Source organism: Anguilla rostrata, chromosome 10 (genome assembly GCF_018555375.3).
Source record: "Anguilla rostrata isolate EN2019 chromosome 10, ASM1855537v3, whole genome shotgun sequence".
In the NCBI taxonomy this organism is placed as follows: domain Eukaryota; kingdom Metazoa; phylum Chordata; class Actinopteri; order Anguilliformes; family Anguillidae; genus Anguilla; species Anguilla rostrata.
In genome coordinates, this window is record NC_057942.1 from 2,071,814 (window position 1) to 2,092,350 (window position 20,537).

The 20,537-nt window shown below is 51.5% G+C and overlaps 1 protein-coding gene across 2 annotated transcripts; it reads left to right on the forward strand.

Annotated features, from left to right (window-relative positions):
* The first annotated feature begins 437 nt into the window (after positions 1 to 437).
* LOC135264623 (N-alpha-acetyltransferase 25, NatB auxiliary subunit-like) lies at positions 438 to 19,566 on the forward strand. 2 transcript variants are annotated; one of them, XM_064353354.1, is made up of 24 exons: positions 438 to 557; positions 3,525 to 3,610; positions 4,338 to 4,476; positions 4,709 to 4,827; positions 5,609 to 5,683; positions 6,026 to 6,133; positions 6,434 to 6,512; positions 6,842 to 6,953; positions 7,608 to 7,697; positions 8,292 to 8,464; positions 8,684 to 8,796; positions 9,252 to 9,465; positions 9,709 to 9,798; positions 10,083 to 10,263; positions 10,754 to 10,853; positions 11,043 to 11,194; positions 12,142 to 12,294; positions 12,504 to 12,747; positions 12,917 to 13,040; positions 13,212 to 13,277; positions 13,711 to 13,808; positions 14,120 to 14,230; positions 15,012 to 15,158; positions 17,316 to 19,566. In XM_064353354.1, exons 1-24 carry the CDS (start codon positions 500 to 502, stop codon positions 17,436 to 17,438), a joined length of 2,955 nt encoding a protein of 984 aa, XP_064209424.1. In that variant the 5' UTR covers positions 438 to 499; the 3' UTR covers positions 17,439 to 19,566. The 2 variants fall into 2 exon arrangements, with proteins under 2 accessions (XP_064209424.1, XP_064209425.1); XM_064353355.1 differs by having other exon boundaries at positions 12,169 to 12,294.
* The last annotated feature ends 971 nt before the right edge of the window (positions 19,567 to 20,537 follow it).

The following is a 20,537-nucleotide window of genomic DNA, read 5'->3' on the forward strand; positions in this document are numbered from 1 at the left end:
GAGGTTAAAGTGCAGACTGTCAGCTTTAATTTGATTATATTTACATCCAGAGATCAACAACAATCTCCAGGAGGGAGGCATAGATACTGTACGTCAAAGACGTTATTTAGTTATTTGACACTTATATGTGACACGAAGTTTGAATGACCACATTGTCTTCAGATGGCAAGATTGAAAAACACAGGGGAAGTTACTTGAAACAATTTATGAAACATTGGGTAGCATTGCTTTGGAATACAGCTTGTTAATTTGTGCGAGGTAAGATAGCCAATATTGTTTATTATAACTTGGCGTAATTTTGATATCAATACTTTTAATAGCAGGCCTAGATTTTGGCAGTTTGAATGAATGACTTCTAGACAGAGCTTTATATGCGTAAGTAACTTACCATTTTTACACGTTGAAAACGTGTTTAAATGAGCTGCCCTCGCGGGCTCTTTAATTCTTACCGGCGTCTCCCGTCGGCGCGTGCTCAGAAGGCAGTCCGTATTTATCCAACATGGCGGCGAGGGGCCATGTGCAAGATCCCAACGACAGACGGCTAAGACCTATCTACGGTAAATATTCTTAGGCGGCAGAAAATTGAACGTCTGTTTAGACGGGTGGGGTTTGCGGTAAGCGAGGTGGCTGGCGGTTACGGCGTAGCTTTGACCGGGGAGCCTCTTTCCACTCTGCGTTAAGTGGCGGTGGAATACGAGGGCCTACGCTTCAGCCTCGGACTCGGGTTAGATGGCAGAGCCGAATGACAGTGCAGCTTCACTCGGTTTGCGGATGTCGATGGGCGAAGAGTTCACTGGTTGTTTGTCATTCAGAGTGCCCTGTAGTGCATCCTGTTTGTTTGCAACATCCCGCTGGATGATGTTAGCAGAATTAGCTGGCGAGCAGTCGTGTGCCTGATGTCAAGTCAATGAGCTTGGTTTGGATGTAATCTTAGTCAGCTAACAAGCTAACGTTAGTTATTCAGCGGTTTAGCTAATTTGGTGATTTAAGTGATTGCATCCCTTCCACGGGTGACAGAGACTGGGCTATTTTGGGGAACAGGACCCTATCCTGGTTGTCATCCGAGATAGTGACCGCCGTCCGCTAATGCTCCTATAAGTCCTTGAAATAAATGTAGCTGGCTTGTTGGCTAGCCCGCGAACAACTGAATTAGCTAAGGACAATAAGAGTTTTAATCTCTATATTCGGATCCATGCCAATAGTTTTGGATTTGAATTTGAATTGGATAAATAAACAGATCTATTATTTAGCTAGTGCTAAAATGTGGGCAAAGTAGCTGTCATTATCTTGACAGTCTCCCCAGCAACTGTCGCTGTCAGAACAAGTGAGATTTTAGCTATGTGATGTCAGGATTATGGCTTGGCTTTTGTTGCAGCATGGCACCGCTCTCGTTCCGATCATTCATAAAACAGTGCCCGATTGCAGGCGTGATCTAACGGGTTGGCTACAATCACAGCTCCGTGACGTTACGCCCAGTAACAGTGCTCTACTGACCGGAAGATTAGTTAAACATTTGCTCATCAGTGTGATCTCGTTATTTATGTTCCATGTTCATCTCCCCAGTTTATCCAGACGTCTCTCTATCGTCACATGGCAGCGTGGTTAGTTTTTAGTTGCACTTAATATGAGCTATATGCGTTCATATTGCTAACTTCGATGACACCGTTGTCTTTGCATCGTTATTCAGCTTTTTCGCTGACGCGGTTTGTAGTGATGTTATATACATCTTCCACGAATTGTAAGTGTGCATGTTTTGGCCGTTTCGCTGTGACACGTGTTTGACCACGTCACTTCTGTCCACTTTAAGCGAATGCACTTGATCTGTCTCCGAGCTGATATATCCTTTGAGAACCACATCTGTGGTGTTTGTGATGACATTATATTTTGAAACAGTGTCACCACCCACTCGTAATATAGGGCATTAAACTGCATTGAGAATATCGGCTTTCATTCGGCTTGTATTGGAAGAATGCGCGAGGGGCAGACCGGGTTAAGCCACTGCTTTTCATCTCGCAGGTGCACGTGGATCTACGCGAGAGCATTCTTTCAGTAAAATGGCTTTGTCCACCCATCATAAAACTGCCAGAGTACGAACTACAAAAGCCATACCACCAGAGCAACGTGAAGCTGGTTTAACGTGGTACAAAGCTCGTTCACTGGGGTTTTTGAACCCGACAGAGGACGGTTTATTGTAGCCAACGACGATTTATTTATATGCAAAACGGTGCGCCTGCACTCGGCAGGTGTGTTTTTGTGTTGTCGGTTGTTGTACGTCGTTCGGCGTCTCGTTCGTTCAGTCTGACGGCCTTCGGACGACAAGAGCGAAGCAACACAGGTGGTGTGAGATTGACAAGAGCGCCGTGATTTGCGAGCCCAGGCACTCGGTTATTTCCGGCTGGTACAGAAAAGATGCAGTCGTGACGGTGATCGAATAGTCAGCCGTCTGGCGCGGTTAATTTTGTAGTCCAGCTGCCGGAGAGGACGACGCTGTCGGTGCGTCTGGCTGGGATTCCTCCGCGCTCGGGGACAAGGGGGTCGGACCAGTGAGGTTTCTAAAAACAGGTCGACATGCCTGAACTTAACCTGTCATAGGATTTAAAGACCACGTGACCAGTTTACAGCTGTCAGAGCCCAGCCTTGTTCATTATGAGTTAAAGAGAAAAACAGGTCCTGGATCAGTGCTTCTGCTCTGATGCTTTATGAATCCAGACCATTTCCTCTTGCTTTATGAATATTGGCCCTTTATTTTTGCTTTGGCTTTGTTTTTTGGGGTGTTCTTTCTCACAGTTAGGTATTGGAGCTAGCATGCTAACATGCTGTGTCGCAGCATCATAGCTGACTTCCTAACATGCAGCAGCGCAGCGTTGTAGCTGACATGCTAACACGCAGCAGTGCAGTATCATAGCTGACATAACACAGAGCAGCGCAGCGTGGTAGCTGACATGCTAACATGCAGCAGTGCAGTATTGTAGCTGACATGCTAACGTGCAGCAGTGCAGTATCATAGCTGACATGCTAACCTGCAGCAGTGCAGTATCGTAGCTGACATGCTAACCTGCAGCAGTGCAGTATGTAGCTGACATGCTAACCTGCAGCAGTGCAGTATTGTAGCGACATGCTAACGTGCAGCAGTGCAGTATCATAGCTGAACATGCTAACCTGCAGCAGGCAGTATCGTAGCTGACATGCTAACCTGCAGCAGTGCAGTATCGTAGCTGACATGCTAACCTGCAGCAGTGCAGTATTGTAGCTGACATGCTAACGTGCAGCAGTGCAGTATTGTAGCTGACATGCTAACGTGCAGCAGTGCAGTATCATAGCTGACATGCTAACCTGCAGCAGTGCAGTATCGTAGCTGACATGCTAACCTGCAGCAGTGCAGTATCGTAGCTGACATGCTAACCTGCAGCAGTGCAGTATCGTAGCTGACATGCTAACCTGCAGCAGTGCAGTATTGTAGCCGACATGCTAACCTTCAGCAACACAGCGTTGTAGCTGACATGCTAACATGCATTCCTCCACAGATTACTTGGACAATGGCAATAACAAGATGGCGGTCCAACAGGCCGATAAACTGCTGAAGAAGCACAAGGACCTGCACTGCGCTAAGGTGGGTTCGCTGGTCTTGATCACATTGGATTAGCTCAGACAACGCTCTGTCTGTTCGACTGAATTTCTGCTACGTTGCAAAGCTGCTTGGTCTCAGCGTAGACGATAACCACAAGAGAAATGGGCGAGTTATATCCGCTCCATACAAAGTATTCCACACACACGTCAGGTGTTCCACAAGGTCTTGTTTCCGCTCATTACCCCAGTGAGCTCCACTCGCCGCTCTTTACCCAGGGAAAGTGCACAAAGCCCCGTGATTCCACTGAGATGCTCTCATATTGGCTGTTTGCTTCTGCTCTGCGAGAGTCAGTTTGTGCAGTGCAGGAAAGAACGATGCTTTGTGCCTGGCGTCTGTGATTGTGCCATAAGAAACACTGTGTGCTCTGTCTGTGGATGTGCTTTGGGGAAACTGAGCATGCTCTGTCTGTGGATGTGCTTTGGGGAACTGAGCATGCTCTGTCTGTGGTTGTGCTCTGGGTAACTCTGAGCATGCTCTGTCTGTGGTTGTGCTCTGGGTAACTCTGAGCATGCTCTGTCTGTGGATGTGCTTTGGGGAAACCGAGCATGCTCTGTCTGTGGATGTGCTTTGGGGAACTGAGCATGCTCTGTCTGTGGATGTCCTCTGGGGAACTGAGCATGCTCTGTCTGTGGATGTCCTCTGGGGAACTGAGCATGCTCTGTCCGATTGTGCTTTTGGGAACTGAGCATGCTCCCTTGTTGGTCATCAGGTCCTGAAGGCCATTGGCCTGCAGCGCACGGGCAAACAGGAAGAGGCCTTCTCCCTGGCACAGGAAGTGGCAACACTCGAACCCACGGATGACAACTCCTTGCAGGCCCTCACCATCCTGTATCGGGAGATGCACAGGCGTGAGTCACAGTCCTGCTGTGTTCAGTCCCTGTCCTGTCCACAGTGTTCAGTTGCAATCCTGTCCAAAGTGTTCAGTCCCTGTCAGGTGTGGAGCATGTCAGGACTCAGGTGTGGGGTCATATCAGGACTCAGGTTTGGGGTGTGTCAGGGCTCAGGTGTGTGGGGTGTGTCCCTGCTCAGGTATGCCAGGTGAGTTCACACCCGTTCCTCAGCCTGTCCTCTCCCCTGCAGCCGAGCTGGTCACCAAGCTGTACGAGTCCGCAGTGCGTAAAGTGCCCAGCAGCGAGGAGTACCACTCTCACCTGTTCATGGCCTACGCCCGCGTCGGCGAGTACAAGAAGATGCAGCAGGTCTGAGCCCCCGCCCGATTCTGTCCCCGCCACTTAACACACATCACCACTTAACACACATCACCCACCGCCTCCTCTGAGCCCCCGCCCGACTCTGTCCCTGCCACTTAACACACATCACCCACCGCCTTCAATGAGCCCCTGCCCGACTCTGCCCCTGCCACTTAACACACATCACCCACCGCCTTCAATGAGCCCCTGCCCGACTCTGCCCCTGCCACTTAACACACATCACCCACCGCCTTCTCTGAGCCCCGGCCCGACTCTGCCCCTGCCACTTAACACACATCACCCACCGCCTTCAATGAGCCCCTGCCCGACTCTGCCCCTGCCACTTAACACACATCACCCACCGCCTTCTCTGAGCCCCTGCCCGACTCTGCCCCTGCCACTTAACACACATCACCCACCGCCTCCTCTGAGCCCCCGCCCGACTCTGTCCCTGCCACTTAACACACATCACCCACCGCCTTCTCTGAGCCCCCGCCCGACTCTGTCCCCGCCACTTAACACACATCACCCACCGCCTTCTCTCTCTAACGAGCTGTAGTGCAAAGCATTACCACTCACTTTTTATACGATGACACTGTAGACAAGCAGGCCAAATCCGAAGGGTCCTATTTGCCGTAATTGTGGGACGCCTGGTCGGCGAAACGGAACCATTTGTGCTAAATGAAGAGTTGGTGGACATGGCCGGTGCCAGCCATACTGATGTTTCATGTACGTTTTTGTTGGGTGACTCCTGAAATGTGTTTTTGTTTTTGTGTTGCCATGTCGACAGGTCGGAATGGCACTTTATAAGATCGTACCCAAGAATCCGTATTACTTCTGGTCGGTCATGAGCCTAGTGATGCAGGTGAGTTTGACTGCGACACGGTTCACGGATGGCATGATAGTGTTTAGTGGCACGACGGCTTATAACGGTACTGGCAGAGCGGTTAGCACGAGTGTGCGCTAAAGCGACTAGCATTAATTAGCACTGATGTGCCTGTGCGCACGTAGGCTAAATCGATTAGCATTAATTAGCACTGATGTGCCTGTGCGCGCGTAGGCTAAATCGATTAGCATTAATTAGCACTGATGTGCCTGTGCGCGCGTAGGCTAAATCGATTAGCATTAATTAGCACTGATGTGCCTGTGCGCGCGTAGGCTAAATCGATTAGCATTAATTAGCACTGATGTGTCTGTGCGCGCGTAGGCCATATCCGCTCAGGATGAGAAGCTCTCTCAGACCATGTTCCTGCCCCTGGCCGAGAGGATGGTGGAGAAGATGGTGAAGGAGGACAAGATGGAGGCAGAGGCGGAGGTGAGGGTCTTCGTCCCGGAATCTCAACGTCCCATCGTCCCAATTCACTGGGCGAGACCTGGGTGGGGGTCGGTTTGCTGAAACGGGTGCGTTCTGGCCTTTGGGCTAGTATGACTTTTTCTGAGATGTTGCAGACACAACTTCACCCCTCGCGTTTCTTTTGTATGGAGAAGAGGGTAGGACACACACTGACCTCTCCTCTACACACACGCTGACCTCTCCTCCACACACGCCAACCTCTCCCTCACACATGCTAACCTCTCACACATGCTAACCTGTCCTCCACACCTGCTCACGCAGGTGCAGCTGTACTTCATGATCCTGGAGCGTTTGGGGAAGTACGTGGAGGCGCTGGAGTTGGTGAGAGGCCAGCTCGGGGGTAAGAGCGAACGCCGACGTGTTTTAGCATCATGAGTTAGCGCACAAGCTCGCAAGTTCGTCGCGTGCAGAACTGCTTTTCTTCAGTCTTACAGTTACAGTTTTTTCCCCTAGATGTGTGTCCGTGATCACAGGCATTTTTGGCTGTGTGAAGAGCTTAAACAACCCTGTGATGTTTGAGCTCTGCTGATGACTCATACTGAGGACCATCAGCATTGTAAGGACTATTACTGGAGCAGGAGGTGACCCTGTTTCTGTGTGTGTGTGTGCGTGTGTGTGTGTGTGTGTGTGTGCGTGCGTGTGTGTGTGTGTGCTCCCCCCCCCCCACAGAGATGTTGACCAGTGAGCTGCAGGGCCGGGAGAGTAAGTCTCTGATGCTGTACAAACGGCTGGAGCGCTGGCCAGAGTGTAACGCCCTGTCTCTCAGACTACTGCTGAAGAAGTGAGAAACACACACTCACACACACACTCACACACACGCACTCACTCACACACACACACACACACACACACACACACACACACACACTCACACACACGCTCACACACCCACTCACACACACTCACACTCACACACACTCACACTCACACACACACACACTCACTCACACACTCACCAACTACACACACTCACACACTCACTCACAACACACTCACACACACTCCACACACCACACACACACACCACACACACACCACTCACACACACCACTCACACACACCACCCACACACACACTACACACACACTCACACACACTCACACACACACTCACATCACACACACACCACACACACACACACACACCACACCACTCACTCACACACACCACACACACCACACCACACACTACAACTCACACCACACACACACACACACACCACACACACTCACACAACTCACTCACACACACACACACACCACACACACACACACACACACATCACACCACACACCCACACACACACACACACACACCACACATCCACACACACACACACACACCATCACACAACACACCACTACACACTCACCCCACACACCAACACCACACGCTCACACACGCTCACACTCACAGGCTCCCTGTTTCTCTGCAGCCCAGATGATTGGCAGTTCTACCTGTCGTACTATGACTCTCTCTTCCACATCATGGACCAGGGCTGGACACCACCTGACGAAGGAGAGCAGTAAGTTCTCTACCTCCTTCCCTCTTCCTCCCTCTCTCCCCCCCCGCTCTACCTCTCCCTCCCTCCCTCCCCGTTTCTCTCTCTCTCTCTCCCTCTCTCACTCTCTCTCTCCTCTCGTAGCTGTGTGGAGGGGGAGGTGCAGTACTCAGTGGTTCTCTCTCTCCTCTCTCTTGTGAGGAGTGCTACTCATGTTCTCTCTCTCCTCTCGTAGCTGTGTGGAGGGGGAGGTGCAGTACTCAGTGGTTCTCTCTCTCCTCTCGTAGCTGTGTGGAGGGGGAGGTGCAGTACTCAGTGGTTCTCTCTCTCTCTCCTCTCGTAGCTGTGTGGAGGGGGAGGTGCAGTACTCAGTGGTTCTCTCTCTCTCTCCTCTCGTAGCTGTGTGGAGGGGGAGGTGCAGTACTCAGTGGTTCTCTCTCTCTCTCCTCGTAACTGTGTGGAGGGGGAGGTGCAGTACTCAGTGGTTCTCTCTCTCTCTCTCTCGTAGCTGTGTGGAGGGGGAGGTGCAGTACTCAGTGGTTCTCTCTCTCTCCTCTCGTAGCTGTGTGGAGGGGGAGGTGCAGTACTCAGTGGTTCTCTCTCTCTCTCCTCTCGTAGCTGTGTGGAGGGGGAGGTGCAGTACGCGGTGGCTCACGCTATCCGCTTCGTGGAGGAGCGCGTGTCGGCGGAGGAGGCGAAGGAGTCGCGACCGCTCCGGGGGCCGTACCTGGCGCGCCTCGAGCTGATTGGCCGGCTGCGGGGGCGGGGCTGTCCCGAGGAACAGCAGCTCGGTACCGCCCCCTTCTGCCCGAGCTTCACATTACGCTGACATCACATCTGCGCATCGTGCATTGCACTGGATTTACGCTGCAGTTACATTTGATTACATTTGCAGTTGCGTTGTGTTTACATTTAAACTTACCCTAGTTACTTTACGCCGCTACGCTTAAAATTCAGATTTATGGTTTATCAGCCACTGACCCCCCCCCCCCATCTGCCCCCCCACCCAGGTGATCCTCTAGAGCTGATGTTCCAGTATTTTGTGAAGTTTGGGGAGAAGCCCTGCTGCATCACCGACCTGAAGATCTACCTGGAGCTGCTCAACCCAGAGCAGCACATGCAGGTGTGTGTGCGCGTGTGCCCGTGTGTGTGTGTGTGTGTGTGTGTGTGTGTGTGTGCGTGTGTGTGAGAGTGTGTGCGTGTGCGTGTGCGTGTGTGTGCGTGTGCGTGTGTGTGCGCGCGCGCGTGTGTGTATGTGCGTGTGTGCGTGTGTGTGCTTCTTTTGTCTTTCTCTTCTTTCTCTCTCTTTTTTCTTTTCTTTCTATCTTCCTGTATGCCTTTCTTTCTCCTCTCCTTTATCTTTCTCTTCCCCTCCCCTATTTATCTCCCTCTCACCCTCTCTCTCCTTCATTCCGCTCTCTGTCTCGTTCATCCCTCTTTCCTCCTTCATTCCTCCCTCTCTCTCCCCTGCTTCGTCCTTCCCTCTCTCCCCCTCTCTCTCTGTCCTCTCATCCCTCTCTCTCCCCTCTCTCTCTCCCCTCTCCCCTCTCTCTCACTCCCCTCTCTCCCCCGCTGCAGTTCATTAACCGGCTGATGGAGACGGTGCCTCTCTTGTCTCCGGGGGAGGAGCCGGGGGGCGTGGCCGTCCCAGGTGACACACGCGCGCTGCAGAGGCACCTGTGTGTGGCACAGCTGAGCCGCGCCCTGGGCCTCCAGCACGCCCTGGAACCTTCCGGAAAACTGGCCCTCATCCAGGAGCTCAAGGCCCGGTACCGGCACGGACTGCAGTTCGGTAAGAGCGGGAGCCCCCCCCACACCCCTCCCCTTGTGCCGTTGCCATTGGACACCGTTGCCGTGGCGCAGACATTGCCATTGGACACCGTTGCCATGGTGCAGACGTTGCCCTTGGACACTGTTGCCGTGGCACAGACGTTGCCCTTGGACACCGTTGCCGTGGCGCAGACGTTGCCATTGGACACTGTTGCCGTGGCGCAGATGCTTGGCTTCTCACCGTGCCGTGGGTGTGTCCCCACAGGAAGGGCGTGTCTGAAGACGGAGCTGCAGTTCTCTGACATGTACTGCCTGATGGCTGCGCACGTCTACATCGACCTGTGGGAGGAGACAGGTGAGTGCCCCGCCCAGCTCTGTCCCTGGCCGCCCACCCTCTCTCTGGTCTGACACCCCGTCTGGTCGCCGCCACACTCGTGTCGTTGTCCTCCTCTGTTTGTGGGTGCCGCCATGCACTCTGTCCTGGGCCGCCCACTTTTGTCTTGTTCCGCCGCACGCTCATGTCTGTGGTTGTGTGTGTGTGTGTGTGTGTGTGCGGCTTGCTGTGGTGTGTGTTGCGTGTGTGTGTGGTGCGCAGCTCATGCTAGGTGTGTGTGTGTGTGTGTGTGTGTGTGTGTACAGGAGACCCGGCAGTGCTCTGGCAGTGTTTGGGGCTCCTGGAGGAAGGCCTGGTGAACAGCCCCTCCAACGCCCAGTTCAAACTGCTGCTCATCCTGCTCTTCTGCCGCCTGGGCGCCTTCGAACCCGTGGTCGACCTGTACTCCGGCCTGGACGCCAAGCACGTCCAGCACGACACCATCGGGTGAGAGGGGCGGTCCCCCAAACTCCTGCACACCTTCTCCTTTTAAAAACCCCCGTTTGTTCTTTGCTCCCGTACAACTGTAGTCTGGATCATTCTCCAGTTAATTTTTTCAAAACCCTCATTGTTTTTAAAAAAAAAATCCCCTTGTCTGGCAACCCTGCACACAAGCTCGTAGCTGGCAGATGCTGCTGATTGTTATCTTGGTTGATCCAGCTTAACTCGTGCTGCCACATCTTAGAGAGTTAAGACATTTAGAAGGTAAACTCTTGAGTTAGGCTTTAAAATTGCGCAGATTACCCCCCCTCCCAGCACCAGGGTCATTCCATACCGTTTGCATAAACCAACCGCCTTACGGTAAAAGGATACATTTCCTTTTTCCTTAAAGCTAGAGGGGATTACCGACCACCTGTTTCATGCAAAGTTTCTGGTGATGTCGCCAGGTGTTCCATGTGATTTCTGAGGCTGTGATTCCCCCCCCCCCCCCCCGCAGGTACCTGCTGACCCGCTACGCGGTGTCTTTGGGCCAGTTCGCCGCCGCCGCCCAGTCCTGTAACTTCTCCCTCAGGTTTTTCCACTCGAACCAGAAAGATGTGAGTCCCCCTCCCCGTCCTCCATAATTGTGTTTAGTTGTTCTGAGTAGTGATGGTGAACTCTGAAAGGGCTGTTCTTAAGCTGGCTTCATGCTGCTGGTGAATGTGCCACCCCCCCGCCCCGTTCTGAGTATGCGGTGCCCCGCCCCCCGCCGCGCCCTGTTCTGAGCGCCCGCTCGTGTGTCCCAGACCTCAGAGTACATCATCCAGGCGTACAAGTACGGGGCGTTTGAGAAGATCCCCGAGTTCATCGGCTTCCGGACCAGACTGAACCGCTCGCTGCACTTCGCCCAGGTGCGCACCGAGAGCATGCTGCTGGACCTGCTCCTGGAGGCCGACATGTGAGTCTGGAGTCTTACCCTACGCACCTGAACACCTGCGGCTGACACCTGTTCACTGTACGCACCTGAACACCTGCGGCTGACACCTGTTCACTGTACGCACCTGAACACCTGCGGCTGACACCTGTTTACTGTACGCACCTGAACACCTGCGGCTGACACCTGTTCACTGTACGCACCTGAACACCTGCGGCTGACACCTGTTCACTGTACGCACCTGAACACCTGCGGCTGACACCTGTTCACTGTACGCACCTGAACACCTGCGGCTGACACCTGTTCCCTGTACACGCCTGTCGCTGTACACATCTGTATCCTGTAACTTACACCTGTTCACTGTGCACACCTGTAGCTGATACCTGTTCACTGTGCACACCTGTAGCTGATACCTGTTCACTGTGCACACCTGTAGCTGATACCTGTTCACTGTGCACACCTGTAGCTGATACCTGTTCACTGTGCACACCTGTAGCTGATACCTGTTCACTGCACACCTGTAGCTGATACCTGTTCACTGCACACCTGTAGCTGATACCTGTTCACTGTGCACACCTGTAGCTGATACCTGTTCACTGTGCACACCTGTAGCTGATACCTGTTCACTGTGCACACCTGTAGCTGATAGCTGTGCACACCTGTAGCTGATAGCTGTTCACTGTGCACACCTGTAGCTGATACCTGTTCACTGTACACACCTGTATCCTGTAGCTGATACCTGTTCACTGTGCACACCTGTATCCTGTAGCTGATACCTGTTCACTGTGCACACCTGCAGCTGATACCTGTTCACTGTGCACACCTGTATCCTGTAGCTGATACCTGTTCACTGTGCACACCTGCAGCTGATACCTGTTCACTGTACACACGTGTAGGTGATACCTGTTCACTGTACACACCTGTAGCTGATAGCTGTTCACAGTTTTTCCGAATGTGTGGAAGGGCTCCAGGGAGCTGTGTGTGTGTCCCCTGCTCAGATCGTCCAGCCTGCAGGACAGTGTGCGGTCTCTGGGCCTGTGCCCCGAGGAACAGGACATCCCGTGGGGGGAACTGAGGGACAACCGGGACCTGACGGTGCTCACCAGCTGGGACCCCAAAACCCGGTACGACCGGCTACAGTACCCCCAATCTCTGAGCTCCAGGCTGGGAAACAAGGGCTGTGTGTGTGTGTGTGTGTGTGTATGCGTGGTGTGTGAAGTGTGTGTGTGTGAGGTATTTCTGTGGTGTGTGAGGTGTTTGTCTGACTATGTCTGTATAATTACTGCTGTGATCTTGTATTTGTTTCTCTCTCTCCCTCTCTCTCTCTCTTTAGGCAGCTGTCTGAGGAGCAGAGGTTGCAGTCCTTGGAGGAGGAGTCTCTGTGGCTACGGTTACGCTCCCTCACGCTCCGATTGGTCAGCTCCCTGGCCAATCTGGGCCACCACCCCGCCCCCAGGAACTCTGAGAAGACGGCGGAGAACGGGCTGGCCACCAAACCGGACGTCTTTCGCCCCCTGCTGGCCGAGCTGGACACCACCCTAACGGACGCAGGCCGCTTTGTGGAGAGGGGTCTGCAGGTACAGACTCACCTGTACACCGCACCTGTGCGGGGGCAGACTCACCTGTACACCTAATCTGTGGGGGGGGTTTAATGATCAGGGTGATTTTGTGGACGAGTGAAATCAATTCCATTTCAGTTCAGCCAGTTGACCTCTGTGCCCTCTTGCTTCCTCCCCCTCCCCCCAGTACCCGTTCCTGGGCCCGCCCTCCTCGCGTCTTGGCCCCGCCCTCTCCAGTGGGGCGTGTCAATGCCAGGCCTCCGCCTTCCACCTGGCCGCCCACCTGCAGGAGCTGGACACCAGCGGCCTGGGTGAGGGGTGGGGGGTCGCTGGGGGGGGTGGGGGTTACCTGTTTCCTTTCAGCTTTTAGGGGACGTCCTCTCTGAGCCAGCACTGTTCTCACCTCTGCTCTCTCTCTCTCTCTCTCTCTCCCTCTCTCTGCTCTCTCTCCCTCTCTCTCTCTCTCTCTCTCTCTCTTTCAGAAGAGTCGGCCGAGGTCCAGACGCAAATCCGGGACGGTTTGACGTCTTTAACGGAACAGTTACAAGGTGAGCGACTGCGGTACTCCGGCCAGAGAACGCCTGACTCAGCCTGGCCAGGAATTTCAGTGAACATTAGAGGCTGCTTCCTGGTGTATTTTAGAGGCTGTTTGTGTGTTTTACTGTAGTGGAGATTAGAGGCTGTTTGATTGTGTGTTTTACTGTGGTGGAGATTAGAGGCTGTTTGATTGTGTATTTTACTATGGTGGAGATTAGAGGCTGTTTGATTGTGTGTTTTACTGTGGTGGAGATTAGAGGCTGATTGTGTGTTTTACTGTAGTGGAGATTAGAGGCTGTTTGATTGTGTGTTTTACTGTGGTGGAGATTAGAGGCTGTTTGTGTGTTTTACTGTGGTGGAGATTAGAGGCTGTTTGATTGTGTGTTTTACTGTAGTGGAGATTAGAGGCTGTTTGATTGTGTTTTCCCCCTCTGGCTGTAACAGAGATGCTGAATAAGTGCAAGGGGGAGCTTCTGGAGGCTGCAGATACTCAGTGCCGAGCACAGCCCTCGCTGTTAGAAAACCTGGTCTACTTTACCGAGGTGAGCTCCCCCCCCAACCCCCCCCCACTCAGAGCTTACCCCCCATAGCACCTCAGAGATGTAACTCAGCTGTGGCGTCTATAACATCCATCTCCCCCCCCCCTTCTTATCTCTCCCCCTTTCTCTCTTCCCCTCTCTCTCTCTCTCCCCTTCTCCCTCTCTCTCCCTCCCGCTCTCCCCCCCGCTCTCACTCCCTCTCTCTCTCCTTCTCTCTTCCTCCCTCTCCCCTCCTCCCCCTCTCTCTCTCTCTCTCTCCCTCCCCCCTCCCCCTCTCCCCCTCTCCCCCCCTCCTCTCTCTCTCTCTCTCTCAGAGTGTGTGTGTGGTCCTGTGGGTCTCCAGCTACTGCAGCAGTGTCCTCCGGCCGCTCAAGTCCAGCCTGCAGAAGAAGAAGAAGAAGAAAAAGGAGACTAACACGGCCACGGTGTGTGTGTGTGTGTGTGTGCGCGTGTGCGCGTGTGCGCGTGTGCGTGCGTGTGTGCGTGTGTGTGTCTACATGAGAGAGAGAGTGTGTGTGTGTGTGCGCGTGTGTGTGCGTGTGCGTGCATGCGTGTGTGTCTACGTGAGAGTGTGTGCGTGCGTGCGTGCGTGTGTGTCTACGTGAGAGTGTGTGTGCGTGTGTGTCTACGTGAGAGTGTGGTGTTGCGTGTGTGTCTACGTGAGAGTGTGTGTGCGTGTGTGTCTACGTGAGAGTGTGCGTGCGTGTGTGTCTACGTGAGAGTGTGCGTGCGTGTGTGTCTACGTGAGTGTGCGTGCGTGTCTACGTTGAGAGTGTGCGTGCGTGTGTCTACGTGAGAGTGTGCGTGCGTGTCTACGTGAGAGTGTGCGTGCGTGTGTGTCTACGTGAGTGTGCGTGCGTGTCTACGTGAGAGTGTGCGTGCGTGTGTGTCTACGTGAGAGTGTGTGTGCGTGTGTGTGTGTGCGTGTGTCTGTATGTGCGTGCGTGCGTGTGTGTGTGCGTGTGTGCGTGTGTCTACGTGAGAGTGTGCGTGCGCGTGTGTGTGTGTGTGCGTGTGTCTTATCTCCAGCTGCTCCTGTAAGAACACCGGGGTGCATTAAAAATGAAAATGAGCTCTTACCAGCTCTGGGGCTGAAATCTCAGATCCCGGCTGTAGTCTGGAGTTACGTTTCCTTATGATAAAATATGTTAAATATGTGTAGTGAGAAATGCTGGCTCACGTGTGCCCCCCACCCCCCCACCCCAGCCGCCGGTGTTCAGCGGGTTCCAGGAGTTCGCGAGCAGCATGGCGGGTGTCCTGTCCCGCGCTCTGGACCACATAAAGGAGCAGGAGGCCTCTCTCACCGCTCTCAAACTGAGCTCGCTCTCCCTGCAGGAGCCTGCAGTCACCCAGGTGAGCCACCAGAGGGCGCTGCAGTCCCATACTGTTATATCCGCTATTATAATTCTGGCCCTGATGAATTACAGTGACCAAGACCAAAAAAAAGCAAAAGTGTGACTGAAAAAACTGGAGATGGTGTTCTGGTAAATTTGAAGAAACAATTTTTATTTTTTTAAAGTTGCGTGACTCAACGTAGTTTCGCATAAAAAAAAGTAGCTCTGACTTATTGCAGTAGTAATAAATCCTTTTTGAAGTCTCACATTTGTCCATAACAGGGTCGTTGAAAGGTCATGAGTGGTTTGAGCGGGAAACTCCCCTGACACTGGGGACAGCTGCCTGCGACTGATCACCGATATTCATAATCACGTTATTCAGCAGCCGGGTTTACCCAGAATTCCCGGCCCTGGTGACACCGGTGTGAACGTTACGACAGACGTGGACAGGCGGGCGTCAGTATGCAGGACAGGAAGCTGTTAGTCTCAGTGAAGAGGTTAAGTGAGGAGTCCTTAGTGACAAGTATTCTGTCACATCCTGTTGTTGGCGTGTGATTTTGTTTATATGAGATGAGATCCCCCCCACCCCCCCCCCCCCCCCCAGATGGGCATCAAAGCACAATACCGTCTCTCCTCTGTTTTTGAATCTCCAGCTGTGTAAACACAGTTTGGGGCAAAAAGTAGAGAACCGTCCGCAGTGTTCTTCATCCAGTCTGCTGCGTAGCCTGCCGTCCTGTGGTGACTGTACGACGTGCCACGATTGGTCAGTTCATAGCCAGGCCCACCACCAGGGCCTAATCATGTACAGATGGGGGATATGGACAACGAGAATAGGAGTATTAAATATTTAAATATTAAACATAAAGTGCAGGAGTGCTGATGAATATGTGCATAAGATTGTGATAATGTACACAGGAAGTGAAGGAGCATACATAGGATGCTCTCTGTAAGAATGCTTTGTCTGTGCATGGTAAGACATAAAGCATGGGGTAATCTTATTACATTAGTTCCTTTTAGAGGTCGGGCTTTAAAAACCTCCTGCAGTTGGTGTTTCAAGCGGTTTTGGGCGACTCACGTTTTTAAGTGGCTGAACCAAACCTGCTTGGCTTACCTTGGCACGTGCCCAAAAACGCGTCAGGCCTGTGAAAACACAGTTTCACTTTTTGTTTGTCCGTGTTTTTTTACTGAAATAAACTTCCTGGTGGCCTGTGGGCCCTGGCACATTCAAACAGTGGTCAGCGAGTCCCTTGCTGTTTCCCCCGTATGGTTTGTGGGGGATGGTACAGTTTTTGTAGTCCTCAAGATCAACACTACTCGGTGTAAATTCATTTGAAATTCTTAAACCTTGAGACTGATGGAAGTAGCCAATCACTAGACAATACTGGATAAAATCCTGCTGTTCGTTAGCAAACTCTAGAATAGCTCTGCGTTGACGTCATCCCTGCAGGAGCAGGAGCAGGAGGGGGCTGGGAGAGGCAGGGAGGGTCATCCTAGTCTAAGCCCCTGAGCTTTGGGTCCCTAGTCTTAGCTTTGGGCCCTCAGTCTAAGCTTTGGGCCCCTAAGCTAAGTTTTGGGCCCTCAGTCTAAGCCCCTGAGCCTTTGGGCCCCCAGTCTTAACCTCTTGCTGTTGATAGCAGAAGCAGAGCGGTGTTCACCTGGGACTTCCTGTCCTCGTCCCGAGATGGAATTTAATGACTTCCTCGTTGCTGTGGTGTGGTTCCTCCGCGTCCTGCTTTTACAGGAAGTCAGCTGACTGTGGGCACGGCCGCGTAGACATTCCCGGGTCAAGTGCTCGGTGAAGGGAAAGTACTCGCGGTGCTTGGTATCTGGAGGAATTTCTGGGTGCCCTGCCAGGGATACACTTGACCTACATCACGCAAAAAGAAACCAGTTTCTAGTGAAGCGCCTCTTATCTTAGCTAGGGGTTAGTCCTGTCTGAGGTGTGGTTCGGGGGAATTAATGCATGTTTTTGCGTTCTTCTCCTGTGGGGTTGGGCGGATGTGGTGTCTTATGGTCTTACGGTTTTGTTTTATGCGTTTGCTGAAGCTCTAGCTCTTGATGCTCTTGTTTTGGGCAGCAGAATGTGATCCCGACCGCGAGAATCCCAGAGTGCGCTACCCTACGCCCTGCCGAGCTGATTGGCTCTTTACGCTGTTTGTCTGTCTGTCTGCGGCAGGACGAGGGGAAGATGGTGGGCGTGGCCATGGAGAAGGTGCAGAGCAGTTACCTGCGCTCTTTGCAAGAAGTGAAGGAGCTGCTGAGGAAGAGGACGGACACCCTGCGCAACCTCAAGATCTGAGGCTCCCAGCCCTGAATCGCAAACCCCTGAATCGCAAACCCCTGAATCCCAAACCCCTGAATCACAAACCCCTGAATCCCAAACTCTGAACCCTGAACCTCAAACCCCTGCACTGTCTTTTTACATCAATCTCCCTTGTGTCTTTTTCAATTCTCTCCTCTGTCACCAATTCTCAATTCCTCTTTCTCTCTCTCTTTCTCTCTCTCTCATACATACAGGCACATACACACTTGCATAATTCCCAGCTCTTCCCCCACACAGCTGTGTTAAAGACTTGATGAGTTGTACATTAGAGAGGAAAAAGATGACACAATATGTAAACAAAACATACATAGAGAACCTACGTAAATAAGCAATTTTAGAATAACTGCTCAGATAAATTATTGTACATATTTCACTACAGAGAAAAGAACTACTAAACAGCTTGGAAAAAAGTATTTTTCTCTCCTTTTTTTGTTTTTATTTCCTCTGTCACCCTTGGTTACCTTGACACTGTTACTCAGCTGTAGATAAAACCCATCTGTTCAGTTTGGTCCTCCCTGCTAACATTAGCCATGCAGAGGATTGTGGGTAAGCTGCAGTGGGTTGTGGGTAGACTCAGACATTCTTTCAGTTTGTTTAATGCAGCGGCACTCCTAAAAGCCTCCAACGGCCGAGCCCTGTATTCACAAAGCATCTCAGATGAGGATGCTTTGTGAATACAGCTCCTGCACATCTTTCGCAGGGCTGTGTTCTTCGCACTTCCGCAGTCTCCCCCCCCATCAGTGTGAGGCTGTGGAAGGAAAGAGCCGACTTGGAATTGGTCTTGGGGGGAGGAGGTCCGCTCGTGAGCCGGCCGAAAGGACACAGCCGTAGGGTGACTGCGCTGCCTGTGTCAGCGTGTTACAGTGGAAGTGCTTTCCCAGTTGGGAGGGAGAACATTAAAACCGAGGGAGCGTTTGTCCCCTCGTCGTTTCTCCCTCCTGCTGGAGTCGAAGAGGGAGGTGCCCTTCTTGGCCGGGACGTCCGTGCAGCTCGCTGCTCGTGAGGGCGGGACTTTTTTTTTGTGCGATTGTTCTGTTGACTTTGATGGACTTTGGAGGAGGATTCTATTTCACCAGGTTTCAGCTTGTATCCTGATGGGGTGGGGGTGCAGGGGGGGCGTGGAGATGGAGCACTTTTTTGTGACCAGTCATGGGGAACATTGACAATAAGAAGCAGAACATCGCCCACAGTGATTGGTGGATGCTTTCTGGCTACACTTCCAGGGTCTCTCATGATGTCTGGGCAGTGTAGCCAGAAGGCATCCACCAATTACCATCGCTGTTGTTCTGTTTGTTGCTACCAATGTGCTCTGTGATTGGTTGAGGTCCTCACCGGTTTCCCTGTGTCTGTCCAATCCCTTTTTCAATATCCCCAAGGTGCTGAGGAGCATTAGGAAGATGAGATGAGTCCTAATTTAGTCTACCCTAAATTATATATTTTTAAATCATGTTTTTTATAATCTTTTTTTTTTTTTTTTTGGGAGTACCATTATCAGAGCATGCCTGGTCCGTATCAGAGTTGAATGGTTAGGTTGTATAATTTACTTCCAATCATTTCATCTTTTCAGTGTCGAAAAACTTTACCTTTTTTTTCTTTCTTGTGTATAAATATATACCAAATAATGGCTTTGTGTAGCTATGCCATTTTACGAACTTTAGGAATGCAATTGTGTGTCGTCATAGAAGCCATACCATACCACGAGAGTCGGAGGTACTGCTGTTTACAAACGAGACCCTGCAGGACTCTGAAAGACGCTGTGCTCTTTCCATTCTCCATATCGCTGTGTATCTCTCTGCACTCTGCAAAACCCCCTTAATTTATGCAGTTTTCTTTTTGTTTTTTTAGTCATAGGACTTAGATTTGTTTATTTTTTAATTGAAATGGAAAAAAGAGGTTGGAAACTGTGAACAATGGTGCGTATGAACAATATCTGTTTCCTTCTCGGAGCGCTGAGGTTTTTTTGTTTGGTTTTTTTCTCCCCCTCTAAGGGGCCTCTCTGTGCCCCCGAAATGCCACGATTGGATAGCACCCCGAGCTGGCTCTTTGGTCAGAAGGACAAACAGACCTGACTAAACGGAACGGAGTGAGGAAAAAAAATTAAAAATACACTGAAAATAATGAGAACGGTGGACAATCTGTGCTGGCGTTTGTCATCTGGTCTGGAGCTCTGAACCCTTTTCTTTTTTCTTTTTGTTAAGAAAAACGGAAAACAAAAAACGAAACAAAACACTGGAATGTTGAAAGGAGTTTTGTTTTTTTTTAATAAAGCCCTTTGGAAAAAAAAAAAAAAAAAAAAAAAAAAAAGAATTCCCGTCGTGCATTTTGTTTTCGCACCTGTGCTATTTCCCTGTTGCTTTGTGGCGCTTTCGTGTGTTCAGTGGGTTGTGTGCCCTGATTACCTGCATGTTGAGTCGGTCTGCCTCCTGGGTCCTCGGTTAAACAGGTGAGCCTCTCACCTGTGCACCGTGCCACCTGCCACAGGTACACTCAGAGAAAAGGTATGGAAACGGGCATCAGAGGTACACGCACTTGTCACTGGGGTGGTACCCTGTAAGTACATTCATTTTTACCCCTAGCCAGCCATACATAATTCACTTGTACCTTTTTTTGTTTGTAAAAAGTACTTATTATTGCCCGAATAGTGATTTTGTACTTTTTTGTTAATAAAGTTGTTATTTTAGCCATCTTCCTCAAAAACAGGAAGACCAGTGTAAGGAAAAAAAGGACGTCTCTCGAACGCGATGAAAATATACAAAGTTTATGTTCAATACCGGCAGTGACAAAGCGCACGAATGACACTTAGGATTCAGCAGAGTCCGACTGAACCACGAACCTTTCCAGAGGCTGCTTCTTATTCGTTTTCCAAGCTTTGATCAGGAGTGTTGACACGTGTACATACTAGGAAGGATGTAGTCAGTTTTGTGACACCTATCAATTGGGCCGTAGTGCGCCGGCCGTCCTGCTGCGATTGAATTAGCACGTCTGTTAACTCGGGTGGCTCCCAATCTCTCGCTCCCGGTCGCTATGCTACCGTTGCACCAACCGTATTGTAATAATGATAAGATCAAGGGAATG

Bases quoted from the DNA above. Each gene is read 5' to 3' on its own strand.
- LOC135264623 (XM_064353354.1), top strand. From the start codon at position 500: ATGGCGGCGAGGGGCCATGTGCAAGATCCCAACGACAGACGGCTAAGA. The intron at 9,466-9,708 runs GTAAGAGCGGGA...GTGTCCCCACAG, and splicing joins CCGGCACGGACTGCAGTTCG to GAAGGGCGTGTCTGAAGACG. The intron at 12,295-12,503 runs GTACGACCGGCT...CTCTCTCTTTAG, and splicing joins AGCTGGGACCCCAAAACCCG to GCAGCTGTCTGAGGAGCAGA.